Genomic DNA, 19,170 nt, shown 5'->3' on the forward strand with positions numbered 1-19,170 from the left:
TCTGATTTTCTCTGATCTTATCTCTCCATTTTGATTAGGCCTAATACAGTAATTCTAAACATGGAGATCAAACGTTCCGCGGGAGCCCATAGACATAATGTTACCATAACATACTCTAAACATACACGTGCTATTTACGTTTCTCAGACTTCACATGAACTTTTGACCTGTCTTGTATCGAACTTGAAACAAGCCCAGCGTGAGAACAGGAGCACTTCAAGACCGTATGGGCGTGGTTATTTTGGCCAGGGGCTAAGCGCACCTGAGCAATAATCAGTGTACAGTAGCCTACAGCGCTGTCACCAATAGCAGTTCAACTTGGCGGGCACTGCGCTACCACCGATAAGTTTAGAATAGAAATAAGGACGACTTCGCTCTGGGAGATAACCATGGATAACGGCTCCATTGTGAAGAACTGTGATGAACTGGAAATACGGGAGCAGGTCAGCCCTGGAACTGCGGTGAAGGAGTACCCTGGGGACGGGGAGCGCATCCACTTGCATGGTGAGGATTCTCTGGAGAAGCCCCCCTACTCATACGTGGCTCTGATTGCAATGGCCATCGAAGAGAGCCAGGAGAAAAAGTTGACACTGAACGGAATTTATCAATACATCATCACCAAGTTTCCATACTACCAGGCAGACCAAAAGGGATGGAAAAACAGCATCCGCCACAACCTCAGCCTGAACGAATGTTTCGTGAAGGTCCCCAACCTGAATGCGGGAGAGAGGAGAGGCAATTACTGGATGCTCGACCCTTCATATGGAGACATGTTTGATAAGGGGAATTACAGACGCCGGAGACGCCTGAAACGGACATACAGGGGCCCGAGTTCAACGTACCTGCCTGGACCAGCAGTTCTGAACGTACCTGACCCCCACTACTTTCACCAGGAGCCCATGTACTGGCAATCGCCATACGCCAGTGGTGCATGGAGCGCACCCCAGGGCAGTCAGCACTCGCCAAGTGGATTTTACGCCGGGGAGGCATACCCAGTGTCCAAGGCGTACCCCGACCCTTCTGTGATGTACTACCATGCCCCAACCACCTGTAGCCGCTGGCGTCGTTCCTCAGACGTCCTGCTGCCCCACAGCGCCCCCTCCGGCAGTCTTCACCAGTTTACCTACGCCAGGTATCCCGAGACGGAGCAGCTGCACATGACTGAAAGTAACGTGCATGGTCTCTAGCTGGGAACTAAGATGACTTGTGGATGATGTGTCAGAAAGAAGTTATATATTTTCTGATGAGGTTTGTTTCACTCTGTTTATGTCCTACCTCAATCCAAGACACTCTCACTTCGTTTGTTATACAGTTTGTTGAATGTCTTGGTCATGGAAATATACAAAATGACCATGCGGAGTTGCGCATTTTGTTGCTGCTATTGTCAATTGCATGGTTTCATTGCTGCAATATACGTGATTTGTATGATTTCCTTCAGGGAACTTCGTTTTGATTATATACCAGGCTGCGCATTTTTGTCGAAGTGTTTACAATCACTCTCCGAGTAATTTAGCCTAACATTATGGTAAAATTGTGTATGTGTTCAGTTGTGTGTGTTCAGTTTTGATAGTTTTTTATTGGAATGTTTTTTTAATAAAAGCATTTATTTTCAGACCGTCTCCTTCTGGCATAAAGAAACTCTCATATAAAGCATATAAACTTCTACACGCTAAAAAATATATATATATATATATATATATATATATATATATATATATATATATATATATATATATATATATATATATATTAGCTGTTGGTTTTCCAGTCTTTGTTTGGTGGGGTTAATACACAGCTTAGTTTTGCCAAGCTTACTTTATTTGATCTGGCTGTTAGATGATACATTTTTAAATAAAGTGGGAACCATATTTTTATTCAAACAATTTATTTATTGAACAACATGTATAAAAAATAGCATAAGTCCACCTCTTTATTTATAAGTAAATTATAGCCTACATACATAGACTAAACAAGGTGAGAAAAGGTTTGTTCTCAACTCCCCTACAATCTTCGGAAGTTTTTCCACCTGCCTGACATTTGCACTGTCGTCGCCATCTGGTGGTGAATAATTGTATTGTTTTTTTGTTGTTGTTTTTTACCAGGAATATTTTTTTTCAGATGCATGTTCCTGGGTTGCTTGAGCCAAGGCCCATGACTGACATCATAGTGTTACTTGTGGGTTTCAGGTTTTTTTTAGATTTTGAAATACTTGGGTCCTCATTACATAGAATGTATTGGATGGAGGACCCTTTCAAATGGCTTTGTCCCGGGCCCATCAAAAGCTGTCAGAGGCCCTGCGTGTCATATTTCATGTGAAAGTGCATACCATTAAAATGATGTTGGGGCCGGATACAACGGCCTCAAGGGCCATAAACGGCCCACAAGACAGATGTTCCCCACACCTGATGTAAGGGCAACAGGTAACAACTAACCTATTCAACATTGGTGCTTAGCTTGAATATTACAGGCCTATGTAAAGGGGTTCTATATCACACAGTGATGCTACCATTGATTCACAAAATCATAAATTAAGCATTTTGATTTGGTTAAGAAAAAAAAATAACAAGCTACTGTCTGATACGGTGGGCCTACCCTTCTGTAACCATCATATGACATTTTAAGACATTATTTTATGGTTTTATTATTGAAAATGTTACAGCTAAAGTTTGAACTTTTAGAATGAGACACAAGTGTCCACATTATTGTGTGTGACTTAGCCTACTTATAGCCTATAACAAGTGCTCCCTGGATAGTTTAGGGAAGGCCTGTCGACAGGGGGAACAAACGGGTATGTTGTCCCGGGCCCAGCGAGATAGGGAGCCACTGGGCCCCCTTTTACATTGTATGTATTGGGCAGGGGGGCCCTTTCAGATGACTTTGCCCCAAGGCCAAGCGAAAGCCCTGGTTATGGTATGGTAATATTCTCTTTCCAATGGCAGCTATGCTGAAAGGTTAAGGTTGCTCTTTCAAGGGTAATTCCCTGTCAGTCTAGATAGGACATATAACTGGGAAATTCAAGCATACAGTGAGTAGAGTGTCAACACAACCATTTGAATATTAAGAATGAGACTGAGATTAAGAGTAGTTTGAGATTCTAGATGGAATCAATATTTTCTCCTTTAGATAATCATAACAGTCTTTCATCCAATATATTTGTAACCTGTGGTTTGTCTATTGTCTACTAATTTATTATTTACTTGCATTTTGCTCTAACACTCAATGACCAAGAATTCATCTCTCAAACTTCTTGCATACAAAACACATCTCAACAGATGTTTTTCGTATAGTTTAAATACATAATTCATCAAGATTTAACTTTTTTAAAATGGCTAAAATGGTCTTGTCATACTTTTTCTGGCATGTTTCAGAGCAGGGGTCCCCAAACTTTCTGGGTTTGAGGGCTGCCCAACGGCTTCCCAGGGGCTACTTGTTTGTTTAAAATCCTCTACCGATGTCTTGACGTCATTCTCAAATCACACTATGATTAAATGATCATTTGCTAGGTTATAAAGAAATATTCTTCATAGGTTATAAGAAATAATCTCATATAAAAAAAACAACAACAACTTGTATTAGTCATTATTTATTAACATCTTTGGTGGGCACCTCAGAAGCTCCTCAAGGGCTACCTGGCGCTGGCGGGGACCAAGTTGGTGATGCCTGTTTTAGAGACAATCCTGCCCTCTCCTGCATATACACAGGAATGACAGGACAGCATCAATGCAACACAATACAATACCATCATGCTAAAAAAATGTGCCAACAATTTTCATACAGACAAGTAGAGAAATGATAGAGCTTTTATATGATAATATTTAGCTTTAACTCAAGTTGTGTCAAGTGTATCAGTCTTTCTCTTGGATTATTTTGTGCCATTGTCACTGTGATACTTATGGTATATATTTATTCAGCCAGCGAAGGCGCTATCAACATATTGGTGTGTTTGGAGTCAGATGCAAGAATGAACTCTTATGTCTTACGTAGAGTGTTTTTGATGTGCTCTCTCTCTCTCTCTCTCTCTCTCTCTCTCTCTCTCTCTCTCTCTCTCTCTCTCTCTCTCTCACACACACACACACACACACACATACACATGGTTGAGAGAGAGAGCGCGAGCGGGCAGCGTATGCAGTGCAGTGCTCTGTAGTAAACTTCTGAGGTGAAGTGGTGGGTGGATGCAGGTGAGGGTGTGGTGGTGGGTGGAGGGGGCTGTCGTTTTATTTGGCTCACGGTTTCTGTTCTGCTCAGAGGCTTCCTGTTTTTACCAGCTGCTCTGCCTCTACCTCTGCATAGCATGTTGCACCCCAAACAGCCAGCCAGCCAGCCATCAAGCCACACTTTTGGCTCTGCCCCATGGCCATAGCCCAACTGCATGCAGATATAGGAGGACCATATTATCAAACATCACCATCTCCCATAATTTGATGTGCAGCTTTATGTAGGCCTATATGGACATCTTTTGTTGTGCTGTTTTGCTGTGTTTTTTGTTTGTTTGTTTGCTTGTTTGTTTTTCTAAGTAGGACTACATCGTAGGCCTACTTGCATTTCCCCTCTTAAGACAAACCGTTATTATTCGTATATATATTATAGGCTTGTGTTTTAAAATAGGCTACTTCCTGCACAGAATTTTTGGTACGTTATTCCAAAGTTTCAATTCTCAATTCTCTCTATCAATCAAAGGTTTTCAAAATGTTGACTTCTTTCCTTAAAAATACATTGACAATACCAATTTGTGAATTTCATTATTGCCAAGAGGATACCACTTTTGCCTTGAACTGTGTTTTGCTGTGTCTTCACATGTCAAAACCTTTGCTCTTTAATCATGCCTTAAATAAATGCAGGCATGGTTTGCTGACACTTTCAAAAACATGTCAACATACTCCAAATATCATTGGACATAACAAGACTTTTCCAGCAGCGGAAAGCCTCAGTGAAACATTAACGGCTGGTGTACAGTATTTATGTCCACAGGAAAGGAAGTTGAACTTAATGTTAAGCTGAGGCAGCTTTCTGGAACTCCCACATATAGCCTATTGGCACAGGCCTATATCTGCACTGGCGAATCCACTCACTTCCTTTTGGTGGTACTATCAATATTATTGTTGGCTGTAGGATATTAATAGATCCAATCTACTGTGCTTTCACATCCCATATTGCCTGTATTTGTTTGACAGTATTTAATTGCTGTTTTAGATCACATGGCAAATATTTTCAAGCACTTAACAAGGCCATTACCCATTTCCTCACTATAATAAAAAATGAAAGGGTCAAATAGTAAACAGTAGAAAGAAATAGTTATTTTTGTTTTGTTTTTTTAAAGAAAGAAACAAGGGCACATCCAGGTGATGAAAATCGCGATCAAAGCCATTTTGTTGACCAAGATTGTCTAGGCTGTCTCTTTTGAAAGTCTGCAAGTCCTCCTTGCCTTCACTCGTTGTCATTATGGATGTTCTTGCCTTGTTGTCCTAACATTTTGAATAGGCTGTTAGCAAAGCCTGTGATTTAACACGATGTGTGGGTGAAACTACTGTACGGCGAAAGGAAACAGGCAAATGAGCTCCTATTAAATGTACAGCCAGGCGCTCCGACGTTGACGTAGGCTATATGAACTATGATTGCGGAGAGCTGCGCTCTTTCCATAGTGTAAGGGGCCGTGATCCATGTACTATTAAGATGTAAAACGCCCATGCCGTCCAGATTTAAACAAAAAAAAAAGAAAAAAAGACCCACTTGTATGCGCAGCCTACACGAAACAGTTGTTGCTGTTCTACATTTATGATGTGTTTTATGTCCATACCATAGCTTCTGTCTGATGTTAGGCCTATTCAATTTACACTCAGAAATGACACAAATAGACAAGAATTCCATATCATCCACCTATCCATATGCATCAATGTTTGCCATGTTCTAATAGGCTAAAGCATGGAGACAAAAAATGCGTTAAATTAGCACGAGTAGCCTACAGCAGCAAAATAACAGGCCCTACTGTAGATCAGCAACTTTAGAGATAGTCCCTCCCCCTGGTTCAACGTACTGAGCGACCGCCGAGTGCACACACTCCTCACCTCCTCCCCGACACCCAAATAGACTTCGGATCCCTTGCCCTGTGCCTTGACAGCAAGCCATTGTGGACCGCTGTTCTCATAGCCGAAAGGACCCTTCCATCCTGGCATTAACGATCATCAACCGCGTAGGAGAGGAGTATTATGGACAAATATCATGGTTTAAGGACCAACTGACAAGTCTTCTAACGCAGAGGTAAGTGGGGTGATCTGCCCTAGATTTTTGCAGCGACATAAAATGCCTTTTGCTGGTGATGGTGGTGTCTTCTGGCGTGGATGACTTTTACGACCGTCGTGTAGGCTATACGCCGGTTTTAAAGACATCGCCACCTAATCAAATGTGTCTTTCCAGCTTGACGGATTACATGCAACTATGTTTTCCCGACCAGGAAAACATATTTTCTAGTGAAGTATTTTCCGCCGGTGTCAGTTACACATTTCGTTATGCGCCATGGTAACAAATCCTTTACGCATGTCACCACACCATGACAGGGTTCAGTAGCGTGGAAACTTAAAATATTTTGATGTGTTGATGGACATCAATTGAATTCGTAGATGCCTGGTTACTCTGGCATAAGATATTTTCAAGATCTGCTGTTGTTTTGTAAGTCTATTTGAGAAGGCTTCAGCTACGATAGACGTAACCGCCGGTGGAGATGATAGCTCTTCTGCTGATGGAGTTGGTTGTGACGCTGTTCGTACAAATGCCTTGTGTCCTCTATTTGCCTGGAGGCTATGGAAGATGTAGCCTATATAGACTGGCTGTTCAAAACGACATTCTAAAACTGTCTTTCCACATATGTTGCTAAATGCCAGTGAAAGTCATAGCTGCCATGAACTCGTGTGAGCTATATCTAAAATATACAGCGTATAACCTAGAAGAACATGCGTAATGTAGGCTATAAAAGTAAGATTACCTAGTTAGTCTGTCTGTCGATGCTCACATCACGTATGTTTGTGTGTCCGTCCGGCCCGGTGGCAGCGAGGCCGTGTGTCGATAGATGAGCGGCCTCCCGCCATGGGCATGCAGGATGCGTGGGAGACGGGAGGCCAACAGGTCACCGTGGACTTCCTCCTGCCCACCGGCATCTATCTCAGGCTGGACGTGTCGCCCAATGACACCATCGCCGCCATCAAGAAGGTAAGGGGGGGGAGACACTTTCAACTGTGCAGAATAGATGTTTCCACATGTGGAAGCGATGTTGAGTTAACTACAGTCAGTAGACCCCTATTGACACCTGAGTTTTAGGCCTGTTTGTTTGATCCCAAAAGTCAGAAAGAAAGAAAGAAAGAAAGAAAGAAAGCATGCACATTGCATTTATTGGCTAAGTGCACTTACTGTATCCAGTGGAATGGACAGTGACATAGGCATACACAGCCCAATACATTATACAACAAAGTGCATTAAATGCAATGCTAAATGTACTACATAATATAGGAGACATGGCTAATGTAAAATAGTGACAACAACTACAGCAGGCCTACTGTACAGTAGGCACATAACACACACAATAATCATAAGCCCAACATTTACAAGCAAGACTTTTAACTGACTTTAGGATGTCCTGAAAATATGTGTTCTTTTTCTGATAGTTCATGCTCTTTCTATGAACCAAGTGTCTCTAACCGGCTGCTTGGAATTTGGTAATCATCAGACACTCTAGTCGGACAGTAGGTACCGGTATGCAGAGATTGTTGCTGAAGGATTAAAACAACAACTGTTGATCATTGTTTGATCATTTATAACTTATGAGTAGAGATTTGTTCTATTGCAAAATGGTATTTTGAGTGGAGTTGAGTAAAGGGTGAAAGTTTTCTACGTTTTTTAATTTGATCATCTTTATTGAACACATTGATGGATTGATACAATATGATTTGCCCAATAGAAGTGTGAGGGTTGGAGGTTAGCTTCAAATCGATGACTGTACACAAAAATGTTATTCTGTCTCTCAGTCAGACAGTTCCCATGGCAGTTTGTTCAGATCCAGTTGTCTCCATGGTGAGGCAGATGTGAAATATGTCCCCATCAGGTGAAAGTGTTGGTGATCATACAAAAGCGGAAAGATGTCGAAAGAAATTACACCAAAGAAATGACACCATTTATAGTTGTAAGCAAGATTTTGATCGTAATATTGCCTAATTTTTAACTGCATATTCTTACGGTCCAAGTTTTGGCCCTGATCCCATGCCCACTTTACAAACGAGATGTGTCTTACGTTCCTTAAAGTTGTCTCCAAACTCAGACAAATCTGACAAACAGCAGGGAACATATCAATTGCATTCGAGTTCTTAGTTACCAATAGGGTGTTACCATTTTTTTTGTCATACTTATATTTGTATGTTGAATAAAAGTGATTGCAACGAGATATGGGGGTTGGGTTAATAGAAGATGGTGTACATGACATTTTCAAAATGGCTACCTTCAAAACAATCAAAATTATCCACAGCGAGGTCGTCAAAATATGAAAAAAACTGTCAGTGGATATATATTAACGAAGGACATATTGTTGATGGTGACTATATTATAGACTCCTGTTAAGACACTGCACTGTAATGATGAACCATATCTCACATTCACACCTCCATTTTAAAATTATTTTCACACTCACCAGGAGTTACCGACTCATGTGGCTCCTGTCATCAGCCGAGACCATGCCAAAAATTCTGAGTAAATGGATTTGTGAAAGTGGATGAAGTGTGTGTGTGTGTGTGTGTGTGTGTGTGTGTGTGTGTGTGTGTGTGTGTGTGTGTGTGTGTGTGTGTGTGTGTGTGTGTGTGTGTGTGTGTGTGTGTGTGTGTGTGTGTGTGTGTGTACAGCACCAATCTACCTTTGTGAGGCCACTGCTATTGGGGCCCTCAAGCGATGTGGGGCCCAAGTCCTGTACCCCACATATTTTGACCCCTTTTGCTGGGGTAGTTTTGTTGTTAGTAAAATTGTACAAATATTTCCTCACTGGCAGGTTGAGGTTAAGGATTGTTTTTGTTTGGGCACAGTTTAGCATTCTTTACATATTGTTAGGGTTAATATGAATGGAAGTTAATGGGAGGGCCCCACAGATATATTAAGGTGGGGCTCTGTGTGTGTGTGTGTGTGTGTGTGTGTGTGTGTGTGTGTGTGTGTGTGTGTGTGTGTGTGTGTGTGTGTGTGTGTGTGTGTGTGTGTGTGTGTGTGTGTGTCTGTGTCTGTCTGTCTGTCTGTCTGTCTGTCTGTCTGTCTGTCTGTCTGTCTGTCTGTGTCTGTTTCTGTGTGTCTGTGTGTGCACGTTTGGATAGATGTCTTTGTGTCGTGCTGCGTTCGTTTGCATGCTTTGCTTTGTGTAATACCGAGAACTGTGATTAAGCGACAGTATGTGTTTTTATTTTTGGATATATGTGTATGTATGTGTGTGTGTGCGCACATATTCTCATGTGCATCTGTGTGTGAATTTAGCATCATGAGCCAAATCGAAAGGGCAACATACGCTTCAATAACCGCCTGTAACTGACCACATACCTGTGTGTGTGACTGTGTGCATTCTTTTTTTTCCTGTGCTCGCGTGTTGTCGTCGTTGTCAGGTGCTGTGGCGCAGTGCGCGGAGCGAGCCCCTGTATGGCGCGCTGGGAGACCCCGACGCCTACGTGTTCACCTGCATTAACAAGACGGCGGAGCGCGAAGACCTGGAGGACGAGGCGCGGCGGCTGTGTGACGTGCGCTCCTTCCTGCCCATTTTGCGGCTGGTGGCCCGCGAGGGGGACCGCGTGGAGAAGCTCATCAACGCACAGATCTCCCTGCTCCTCGGGAAAGGTGAGCTGCGCGCACTAGTAGACCTCCTCTACTCTGGTGGAATGGGTAGGGAGTTGGACTGTAGATCACAGGGTTGCAGGTTCAAGACCCCCCCCCCCCTCCATGGCTGAAATGCCCCTGAGCAAGGCACCTATCCCCACACTGCTCCAGGGACTGTAACCAATACCCTGTAATATCTGGAAGTCGCTTTGGATAAAGGCGTCAGCTACAGTAAGTGTAATGTAATGTAATATCTGTTGATTTATGTATCTATGATATGTAAAATTGCCCATTATAATCTATGATAAAAACATAGAAGTCTGCCCAAAATGTTGGGATGTAATGGCTATAAGAGTTACTGGCTCAACAGCAAGCAGATCAGCCTGCTACTCAGGAGAGGTGGACTGGACCTCCCCTGCCTGGTAGCCTCGTAATGCACAAACACAGGTGCATCTAGTGCAGGATCAGACATGAATTGCCGTAAAAGGGGAGAAATTCTGGTGATACATGGATGCCTTTTTTAGTTATTATAGATAGATGTGTTGTAAGCCATGCTCGGCACGTCTATAAGCGCCTGTCGAGGTGCCAGTCTAAAAATCTAAGCTGTAACAAAAAAGCACCAGTTACGTAATATCCATTATTTGTTTTCAAGAGTTTTGCAAAAGAGGACTCAGAATGTGGCCTTGCATTAAAAATATAATAGCAAACATGTCCTTGTATCTCTTTTGTAAATAAGGACGTGTTTACCAAGGAACTGTTATCCTCCCAGCCTTCCTCCATCACACTAATGATGTTAGTGAATAATAGCCAGTGCTGGTTTCCCATTTATGATTCTGCTAGCAGTGTGTGCGAACGAGACCCGCGTGTCTGTGTCAAGCTATTCATTCATTCCGTAGCACTGGAGCGGTTCTATCCTATTTTCAATCCCCCAGCCTACCCTCTAAAAGATGTTAAGCACTCATTGATTCCTTTGCCCATTCCTTTGCCCATTACTGTCCCGCCAGGCCAGTTGTTTAGCAGCTGTCAATCTCACTAAAACCATATGACATCATCATAATGTACCCGCTTATTTCCCCCCTCTGCCCGCCTGCCTGCCTGCCTGCATGGCATGCCCACTACCACTACCATTCACCCCACCTTCCGCATGGATGAAATTCAGTGGCGGGGGTGGGGGAAGGCACATTTTGCGAACTCATGCTTGTCTCCTTTTAATATTGCACAACATTGTCTTTTGATTATGATGACAACCGCCTAGGTAATAGTAATGGGCGGATGGCAATTATAGCAAAACTGGGCCAAGGCGATGGCATGCCTGATGACCGAAACATAACCGAGTAAATTACAGTTGCAAATGAGTATGACAGTGTGCCGGACCTTTCTTTGTAGAGTTGGCAACCCTTTCCTCTGCAAAAATGACTCTGACATCCATATCCATCTCCACCCCCTCGCTCACTCTCAGGTTGAATTTGAAGCGCTTAAGAACCCCACAGTGAGCAAGTTACGAGACTTGATGCCTCTTAAAAGTTTGTTGTTAACACATTGGCAATGACCAAGGTGTGATATTGCTTAAGACTATGTGTCATGTCATATTAATATGTAACTGTGGTAGCAAGATTTGCTCAACCAATATTGAAGTGTTTCAATGGCAGAACGGTAAGCTTTATGACGCTACACACGTTGAACTGACTCTGTAAATTGAAGTCCACTGTAAAAAAATCAACCTTTCCTCTTTGGGGTAATTATGCCTTTATATTGGAAACGACAGTACAGAGTAAAGTCGGTAGACAAGTGGAAGAGTGATGGGGATAGGATTGGGAAATGACCTCGAGCTGGACTGGAACTCGCGTTCCTTCCCAGTTCCATGATACACCCCCGTAGCCAACTGACCCCCCCCCAACCTCACCTCTGTCTCTCCCTCACCTCAGGTCTGCATGAGTTCGAGGCCCAGAAGAACCCTGAGGTGAACGAGTTCCGCAGCAAGATGCGTGCAATGTGCGAGGAGCGGGCTCAGGAGCGACAGGCGCTGGCCTGGCACGGCTGGATGGAGTACAACTTCCCCTGCGACCTGGAGCCCTGTGCCACGCTCGCACACAGTGGGAAGTTACGACACATCAAGAAGATCTTTGTCAACGTCAAATTCGAAGCCAGCGAGGTTAGAGCTTTACTGTTCTTTTTTTCTGTCTTTCTTTTCTTATTTTGGACTTTCTGGTATGTGTGTATGGGTACCTGTGTGTCTGTGTCTGTGTCTGTGTCTGTGTCTGTGTCTGTGTGTCTGTGCTTGCCCGAACTCTTCAATAACAAGTAAGGAATGAATTGTGTTGTCGCATGATGAAAGCCTTTGCATTGATGCCGTGATGTGGGGTTTCACAGGCACTTATGCTATTACTTTCATTGGCCTACATAGATGCAGATGTTTGCGACAGTAGCAGTGAAAACAACATAGGGATTACTATAACAGATTGTAGTATGTAGTTTCCCCACCCACAGTAGCACCTTTCAGCCTCTACAATAACATCAATGCAAATGTGATGCACACACGCGCGCACACACACACACACACACACACACACACACACACACACACACACACACACACACACACACACACACACACACACACACACACACACACACACACACACACACACACACACACAGCGAGAGAGAGAGAGAGAGAGAGAGAGAGAGAGAGAGAGAGAGAGAGAGAGAAGTGCTCTGACATTTCCAAGATTGTCAAACATGGCATTTCCAAGATGGACTAATTGCTCAAAAAAGATCGTCTGCACCTTGATCTGTTTGTAGCTCACCGGTGAATAGGTCGTAATTCATGTTGGTGCTCATAAAACGGTCATCAAGTTTTTTAATCTGTTTCATGTGCAGCATTGAGTAGGTAGTAATGTGTGATCGTGCTCTTCGCTTGGTGCGTCACTAATCTGTGTGATGCTCATTTTGACTAGTAATACAAGAGGCAGTTTAGTCTGTTAAGACATGGCTGCTGTTAAAAATGTGCTGTTACAGGAAAGCAATGACCAAGTCGTACTATGGTACTGTAGTCTTTTTAAGGACTATTACAGCGTTCTGCTGGTGGAACAGCACACATTATGAGGCTACCAGAGTCTTAGATAATACCATCAATGATCATCATAGATTGTGCTTTGTTTTCTTTTACGTTTTTGGGGCCTTTTTGGCCTTTATTATGACAGGACAGTGTGAGAGGAGACAGGAAATGAGCAGGAGAGCGATATGGGGAAGGGCTTGGAAATTATCCCGTCCGGACTTGAACCGGGGTCCCCATGGGCATGCAAGCCCAAATGTGGGGGGCTTATCGTGCTGCGCCACAGCGCCCCCTAGCTTTGGGCTTTGATGATTGGTGTGAAACTCAGCATCGTGCTCGTTGCTTTGGTCATTCTTGATCAATTTGAATCTCAGCTTTGACTAGTAATGACATATGACCTGCCGTTAAGATCAGAGGGTTGCTTGTTCGAATACCACCCTTACCTCTCCCTGCACCTCCATCTATGGCTGAAATGCTCAAGGCAAGTCACCTAACCCCACATTGCTCCAGGGACTGTAACCAACGTAATGACCTGTTTTAGGATATGGGCTAATACTACACCCATGTGGAAGCCACTTCCTGACACTAACAGAGCAGGAAGTAACAATGAGCAGCCCTGAAAAAGTGGAGCAGAGTGGCCAATGGGATACGCTTGACTCTCCTATTAGATGGCTCCGGTTAATAGTACATGATCATGCCGTTAGCTTGTGGCCTCTGTCGTGTGATTGGCCCAGAGCCAGCGAGGCACGCCTGACACTTGACACCCGCCACGCTCTCTTTTACTCGTTTATCAGCCAGCGCGTGCCGTCCGTCCGTTCATACAAGGCCACAGTGTTTTTTCCCCTGTTTTCTTCTTTAAATATTCATGCCATGCTTCCTGATTGATTTCTTGTTCTCTCTTTCTCTTTCTTTCTCTCTCTCTCTCTCTCTCTCTCTCTCTCTCTCTCTCTCTCTCTCTCTCTCTCTCTCTCTCCTGTGTCTCTCCATCCATCCTTCCCTCCCCCCTTTTTCGGTTTCCTCTTTGTGTCGGAATCGAATGGCTACATTTCCTGTCCACCTCCCCACAACCCCAACATGCACTCAAACACGCTCCGCTTGAGCGCGCGCACACACACACACACACACACACGCACGCACACATGCACGCACTCACGCACGCACACACACACTGTACACATATCTCTACACACACATTCATCATACCCTCCTCTCCCCCCACACACATATATCTGTCTGCACACACACACACACACACACACACACACACACACACACACATACAAACACACATACAAACACACACACACACACACACACACAATCGTTTCGCACTCACCTATAACCTCACACACACATACAAACACACACACACACACACACACACACACACACACACACACACACACACACACGGCACACACACACACACACACATTCGCTTCGCACTCACCCATAACCTCTCTCTCTCTCTCTCTCTCTCTCTCTCTCTCTCTCTCTCTCTCTCTCTCTCTCTCTCTCTCTCTCTCTCTCTCTCTCTCTCTCTCTCTCTCTATCTGCTACAGGAGAGCTTCATGCTGCAGCTGGAGCCCCAGGATGTTCCTGCGGTGCTGGTCAGCAAGGCCCTGAAGAAGAAGGCCACGGTGTTCCGGCCCTCCAGCAAGGAGAAGCCCGAGGACTACACCCTGCAGATCAACGGCCGATGGGACTTCATCTACGGGAAGTTTCCCCTCTGCCAGTTCAAGGTGAGCTCGTCAGAGAGAGAGAGAGAGAGAGAGAGAGAGAGAGAGAGAGAGAGAGAGAGAGAGAGAGAGAGAGAGAGAGAGAGAGAGAGAGAGAGAGAGAGAGAGAGAGAGAGAGAGAGATTGAATGAGAGTGTTGGTTTGTTGGAGAAAATACAGTAGTGTATCCCTGTCAGTCATAGACATGTGCAGATAGGGACGAGGTGGTGCTAAAGCACTTGCCCCTTTGCCCTATACTGGACTAAAAAAAGTGCCCTTTTTGAAAGTTCCTTTTTTTTTTTTTTTTTTTTGTCACAATGAACGGTGGTCCATGTTGACATGATCATCTACAAATATGTGACAATCAAAAGCATGTGAGAATAAAGCCCAGATATAATATATAGACTCTATAGCCTAGTAAGGCAGCTGGATGTTCCACATGCCCAGTGCTTCATTTGTCAAGCGGGAGGTCCCGGAGCACAGAGGTCTGTGATGTCTTTCCATGAGGTTCCATCCAAGGTTCCGGAGCTCTCGTCTGAGGTTCCGGAGCTAGCTCCCCCTCAAATTAAGCACTGCACATGATCTCGCCCACCCCCTCAAGCACCAGCCCCTCAAAATGCCTGTGCGTGCCACTGCTGTCAGTTCTACTTGAGCTTGTCATTGAGCGAGAGAGCCATCGAATGAGAGTGTTGTTTTGTCGGAGCAAATACAATAGTGTATCCCCTGTCAGTTTGAGGTGAGCTAGACAGACAGAAAGAGCCATCAAATGAGTGTTGTGTCAGAGCAAGTAGAATAGTGTCCCCTCCGCAAGTTCAAGGTGAGATAGGCAGAGAGGGGCAATAAGGGATGGATGAGTGTTCATATTTTGCAGTAATCTTTTTTCTTTCTTTCTCTCTTTCTCTCTCTCCTCCCCCTGTGTTTTGCTTTCTCTGTGTGTGTGTGTGTGCGTGCGTGCGTGCGTGCGTGCGTGCGTGCGTGCGTGCGTGCGTGCGTGCGTGTGTGTGTATGTGACAGAGAGAGACAGAGAGAGACAGAGAGAGAGAGAAATAGAGAGAGAGTGTATGTACATGTGTGTTCGCATGACCTACACAAATAATGAATTATTTGGGTTGCCGGACGTGTGTTTGTTTGTCTCAGTAACCATTGCCCCCCTACGCCAGGTGAGCCAGAAAGCCAGCGTGGGAGAGGGGCACACATCACAAGAAGAAGAGAGATTAGGAAAAGAAATATAACAGGCCTGGGGCCTGGAATCAGTCCAGGACAGTATGTCACATACAGTAGTTACTGAAATCAGGTTTAGGCTACAGTAGTAGGGTCCATGGTGCATTTAACATTTGACATTTGGTTGTAGTAGGTTGCAGTGCAGTACATTTGTAAGGAGGTCTCTTTTAGATTTTTTTTTTTTTTTAAGGAAAAAGCCTTTTTTATTTCCCGTTGTGTGCCCTGAATCAGGTGCTGGATTAAAAAAAAAAAAACTTGAGATAGACATCACAGATCGTCTATTCACGGTTCTTATCACCAATGTCTTGTCGACGTTCCAACTGGACCTGGTCCAATATAGCTCACTCAAATGTCACACACATCAGTAGCCCTGCAGAGTTCCTTTCTGTTGAATGAGCATTCATCCCCATCATTGCACAGTGTGTGTATGTGACAGTGGGCAGTCCAACATGGATGCATGTAGGTTATTATGTAAGGCGATACAGCTAAGCATTCCTGTGTAGCCGTTATTTGATACAGGCTTGCATTTCTACATGGCCATCTTGCCCCCCAACAGCAAACCGCTACACAGTAGAAAAGGCAGTGTTAATTTAACACTTCGAGAGTCGAGAGACTAGAGTGTATTTGAACAGCTTCGCTGCAAAAAGACATATATAGACTTGTATATACATTTTTGGAAATTGACATTTTTGTATTGGGCATTGCACTGCATTGAATGGCATGAATTCACAGAAAGATGATACAACGATGGTACAACAGTCATTTCCAATAATAACATGCAAATGTTTTTAAAAAAATGGTGCTTATATCATTTTGCAACGAGATGCTATTTTTGGTCCCAGAGTACTCTGTGAGTGTTGAATTACAGTAACACTGCATGTTTTTCTGTGTATTCACGAAACAAGTGGCCATTTTCATTTGCAATTTTGGAACCTTTTGGAACAAAAGGCCTTCCACTAAAGAAGAAGAAGATGGAAGTGAACCAGTATAGCTTTTAATGCATCAGCTCTTTCACGGTTTCACCCGTTTATGTTTTGTGCTGTCCTCCGGGAGTACGTCAGCATCTTTCAGCCTTGTTTACGGTGACACCACGATCCAGACGAGAACGTGCATATCAAGCAACTCGGCATGCTTTCATGCAAACTAGCTGGCCTGTGGTAGTCCCCCCCCCCTACGCTGCTTATTTTAGAGTCCATGCAGTGCCTGATTCAGATCCGCTTCTGTGCAGCAAGGGACTGAGCTTGTCTGCCTGCCTGCCTGCCTGCCTGCCTGCGTGTGTGTGTGTGTGTGTGGTGTGGAAGGTCACTGTTGATTGTGAAACTCTCGCTATACAGAACCTTTGTCTGGGGTTGACTCATCACAGCGCGAGGACACCTGAATTCTCTACTGCAGACTAGAGAACTAGGGAGAGAGAGACAGAGACAGAGACAGAGAGGGAGAGAGAGACAGAGAGGGAGAGAAAGACAGAGAGGGAGACAGAGACAGAGACAGAGAGGGGGACAGGCAGACAGACAGACAGACAGAGAAGGAGACAGACAGACAGACAGACAGACAGACAGACAGACAGAGGGAGAGAGGGAGACAGACAGACAGACAGACAGAGAAGGAGACAGACAGACAGACAGACAGACAGAGAGGGAGACAAACAGAGTGGGAGACAGACAGATAGGGAGACAGACAGAGTGGGAGACAGAGAGAGAGGGAGACAGTCCTAATGACATCTGGACTGCATCTGATAAATGAACAGCAGACCCCAGGACCCTCCATCACACCCCTCAATCTGTTTTTTTTTTGTCTGGACAAGGATGTCTGGTTGGTGCTATTCACTTCACATGTCTGGAACGGCTCTTTAACTGCCCCTGCGCCTCTCTCTGTCTCTTCCTGTCTCTCATTTTCTCTCTCTCCCCCCCCCCGCCTCTCTCTCTCTCTCTCTCTCTCTCTCTCTCTCTCTCTCTCTCTCTCTCTCTCTCTCTCTCTCTCTCTCTCTCTCTCTCTCTCTCTCTCTCTCTCTCTGTCTTTTTTGCCCCTCTCTCCCCTTTTGCAGTACATCATCTCGTGTCTGCACGGCGGGCAGACTCCTTTTTTAATCATGGTCCATCGCTCCACCATCAGCAAGTATCAGGAGGAGCAGAGCGGTCTGAGCAACCAGGTCACTAAGGCCCGCACCGCCTCCAAACCTCCCCCTCTGCCCCTCAAGAAGGTGAGACAAGACACATACAGTAACATAACACTCCCCTGTCCTTCAAGGTGAGACAAGACACATAACATAACATAGCACTGCCTTCCCCTCATGAAGGTGAGACAAGGCACATCACATAACACCCCCTGGCCCCTGGCCTTCAAGAAGGTGAGAGAATACGCATAACATAACATAACATAACATATCCCCCCTTCCCCTCAAGAAGTTGTGGCAAGACACGCACGCGTTACATAGAAAAGCTCCTGCGCACTGTCCTCATTTGCAAAGATTATTGCAACATTTCATTCAACAGACTATCATCAGGCAACTTTAAAGATTCAAGATTTTTATTTGTCACATGCTTTCTTGTGCTGGCACAATTGGCAGTGAAATGAAGGTTGCATCTGCTCTCTGCTGTGTAGGATAATGAATAATAGTAATAATTTTAAAAAGAAATATGAAAAGGAGGTCAAGAATAATAGTCGTAAAAGAAAAAGTAGTCTTAGGAATTTAAAAAGCGGATGGCTTTAGGGCGAAAACTCTTGCATAGTCTCTCTGTCCTGTAATTTATTGGAACGCATTTGGTGAATTAGGTAATCTTAGCAAATGAGGAAGGTGTGCGGGACCCTTTCCATGTGACCCTGTGTGTGTCCAATGCACCTGACCCAAAGTGTGCAAAAAGCCTTAAAAAAAACAAGACACATAACATAACACAGACGGTTTGTGATTAACTGACCGCCACTCATGTTTTTGGCGCCATGTGGTTTGCAATTCAACCTGGAGCTATGGACTTTGGCTCGAAGACTTGACAGGATCGCCCCAACAAGAAAAGCCACATATTTTTCCATTTTAAAGTGGCTTGTTCCATCGATAGGTATTGGAAGCAAGAGTTATAATATGTTTGATAAGTTTAACAATACATTAATTTAATGCAAAGCACATCATGCCATTAAGACATGGCTTTATAAAACACATGGCATTATACATTTGCTTTTACCAGAATTGCCATGGCCAGGTTGTAGTGCATTACTAAAAGCCCTGTGTTATGTCATAGTAGTGTAGCACTATGGTAGTTATTAGTTAACTTTTCAATATCTATTACACTGTTCCACTGGTGGAACGGTGTGCATTATGGCAGTGGTTCCCAACCTTTTTCTTCAGGGACCCATGTTTTT

The 19,170-nt window shown here is 44.2% G+C and overlaps 2 protein-coding genes across 4 annotated transcripts in view; both read left to right on the forward strand.

Annotated features, from left to right (window-relative positions):
• Positions 1 to 297: 297 nt before the first annotated feature.
• Positions 298 to 1,576, forward strand: foxl2l (forkhead box L2-like). Its single transcript, XM_063207629.1, has one exon. It carries the CDS (start codon positions 390 to 392, stop codon positions 1,185 to 1,187), a length of 798 nt encoding a protein of 265 aa, XP_063063699.1. The 5' UTR covers positions 298 to 389; the 3' UTR covers positions 1,188 to 1,576.
• Positions 1,577 to 6,068: 4,492 nt separating this feature from the next.
• Positions 6,069 to 19,170, forward strand: part of pik3cd (phosphatidylinositol-4,5-bisphosphate 3-kinase, catalytic subunit delta) — a 49,218-nt gene continuing 36,116 nt past the window's right edge. For all 3 annotated transcript variants that reach the window (XM_063208863.1, XM_063208864.1, XM_063208865.1), the window contains exons 1-6: positions 6,069 to 6,255; positions 7,042 to 7,200; positions 9,615 to 9,843; positions 11,748 to 11,974; positions 14,440 to 14,619; positions 17,861 to 18,016. In XM_063208863.1, the coding sequence (XP_063064933.1) occupies positions 7,078 to 7,200; positions 9,615 to 9,843; positions 11,748 to 11,974; positions 14,440 to 14,619; positions 17,861 to 18,016 (915 nt within the window). In that variant the 5' untranslated portion in view covers positions 6,069 to 6,255; positions 7,042 to 7,077. The remainder of the gene's footprint in view (positions 6,256 to 7,041; positions 7,201 to 9,614; positions 9,844 to 11,747; positions 11,975 to 14,439; positions 14,620 to 17,860; positions 18,017 to 19,170) is intronic.

The sequence above is a fragment of the Engraulis encrasicolus genome, chromosome 10 (assembly GCF_034702125.1).
Source record: "Engraulis encrasicolus isolate BLACKSEA-1 chromosome 10, IST_EnEncr_1.0, whole genome shotgun sequence".
NCBI lineage: Eukaryota > Metazoa > Chordata > Actinopteri > Clupeiformes > Engraulidae > Engraulis > Engraulis encrasicolus.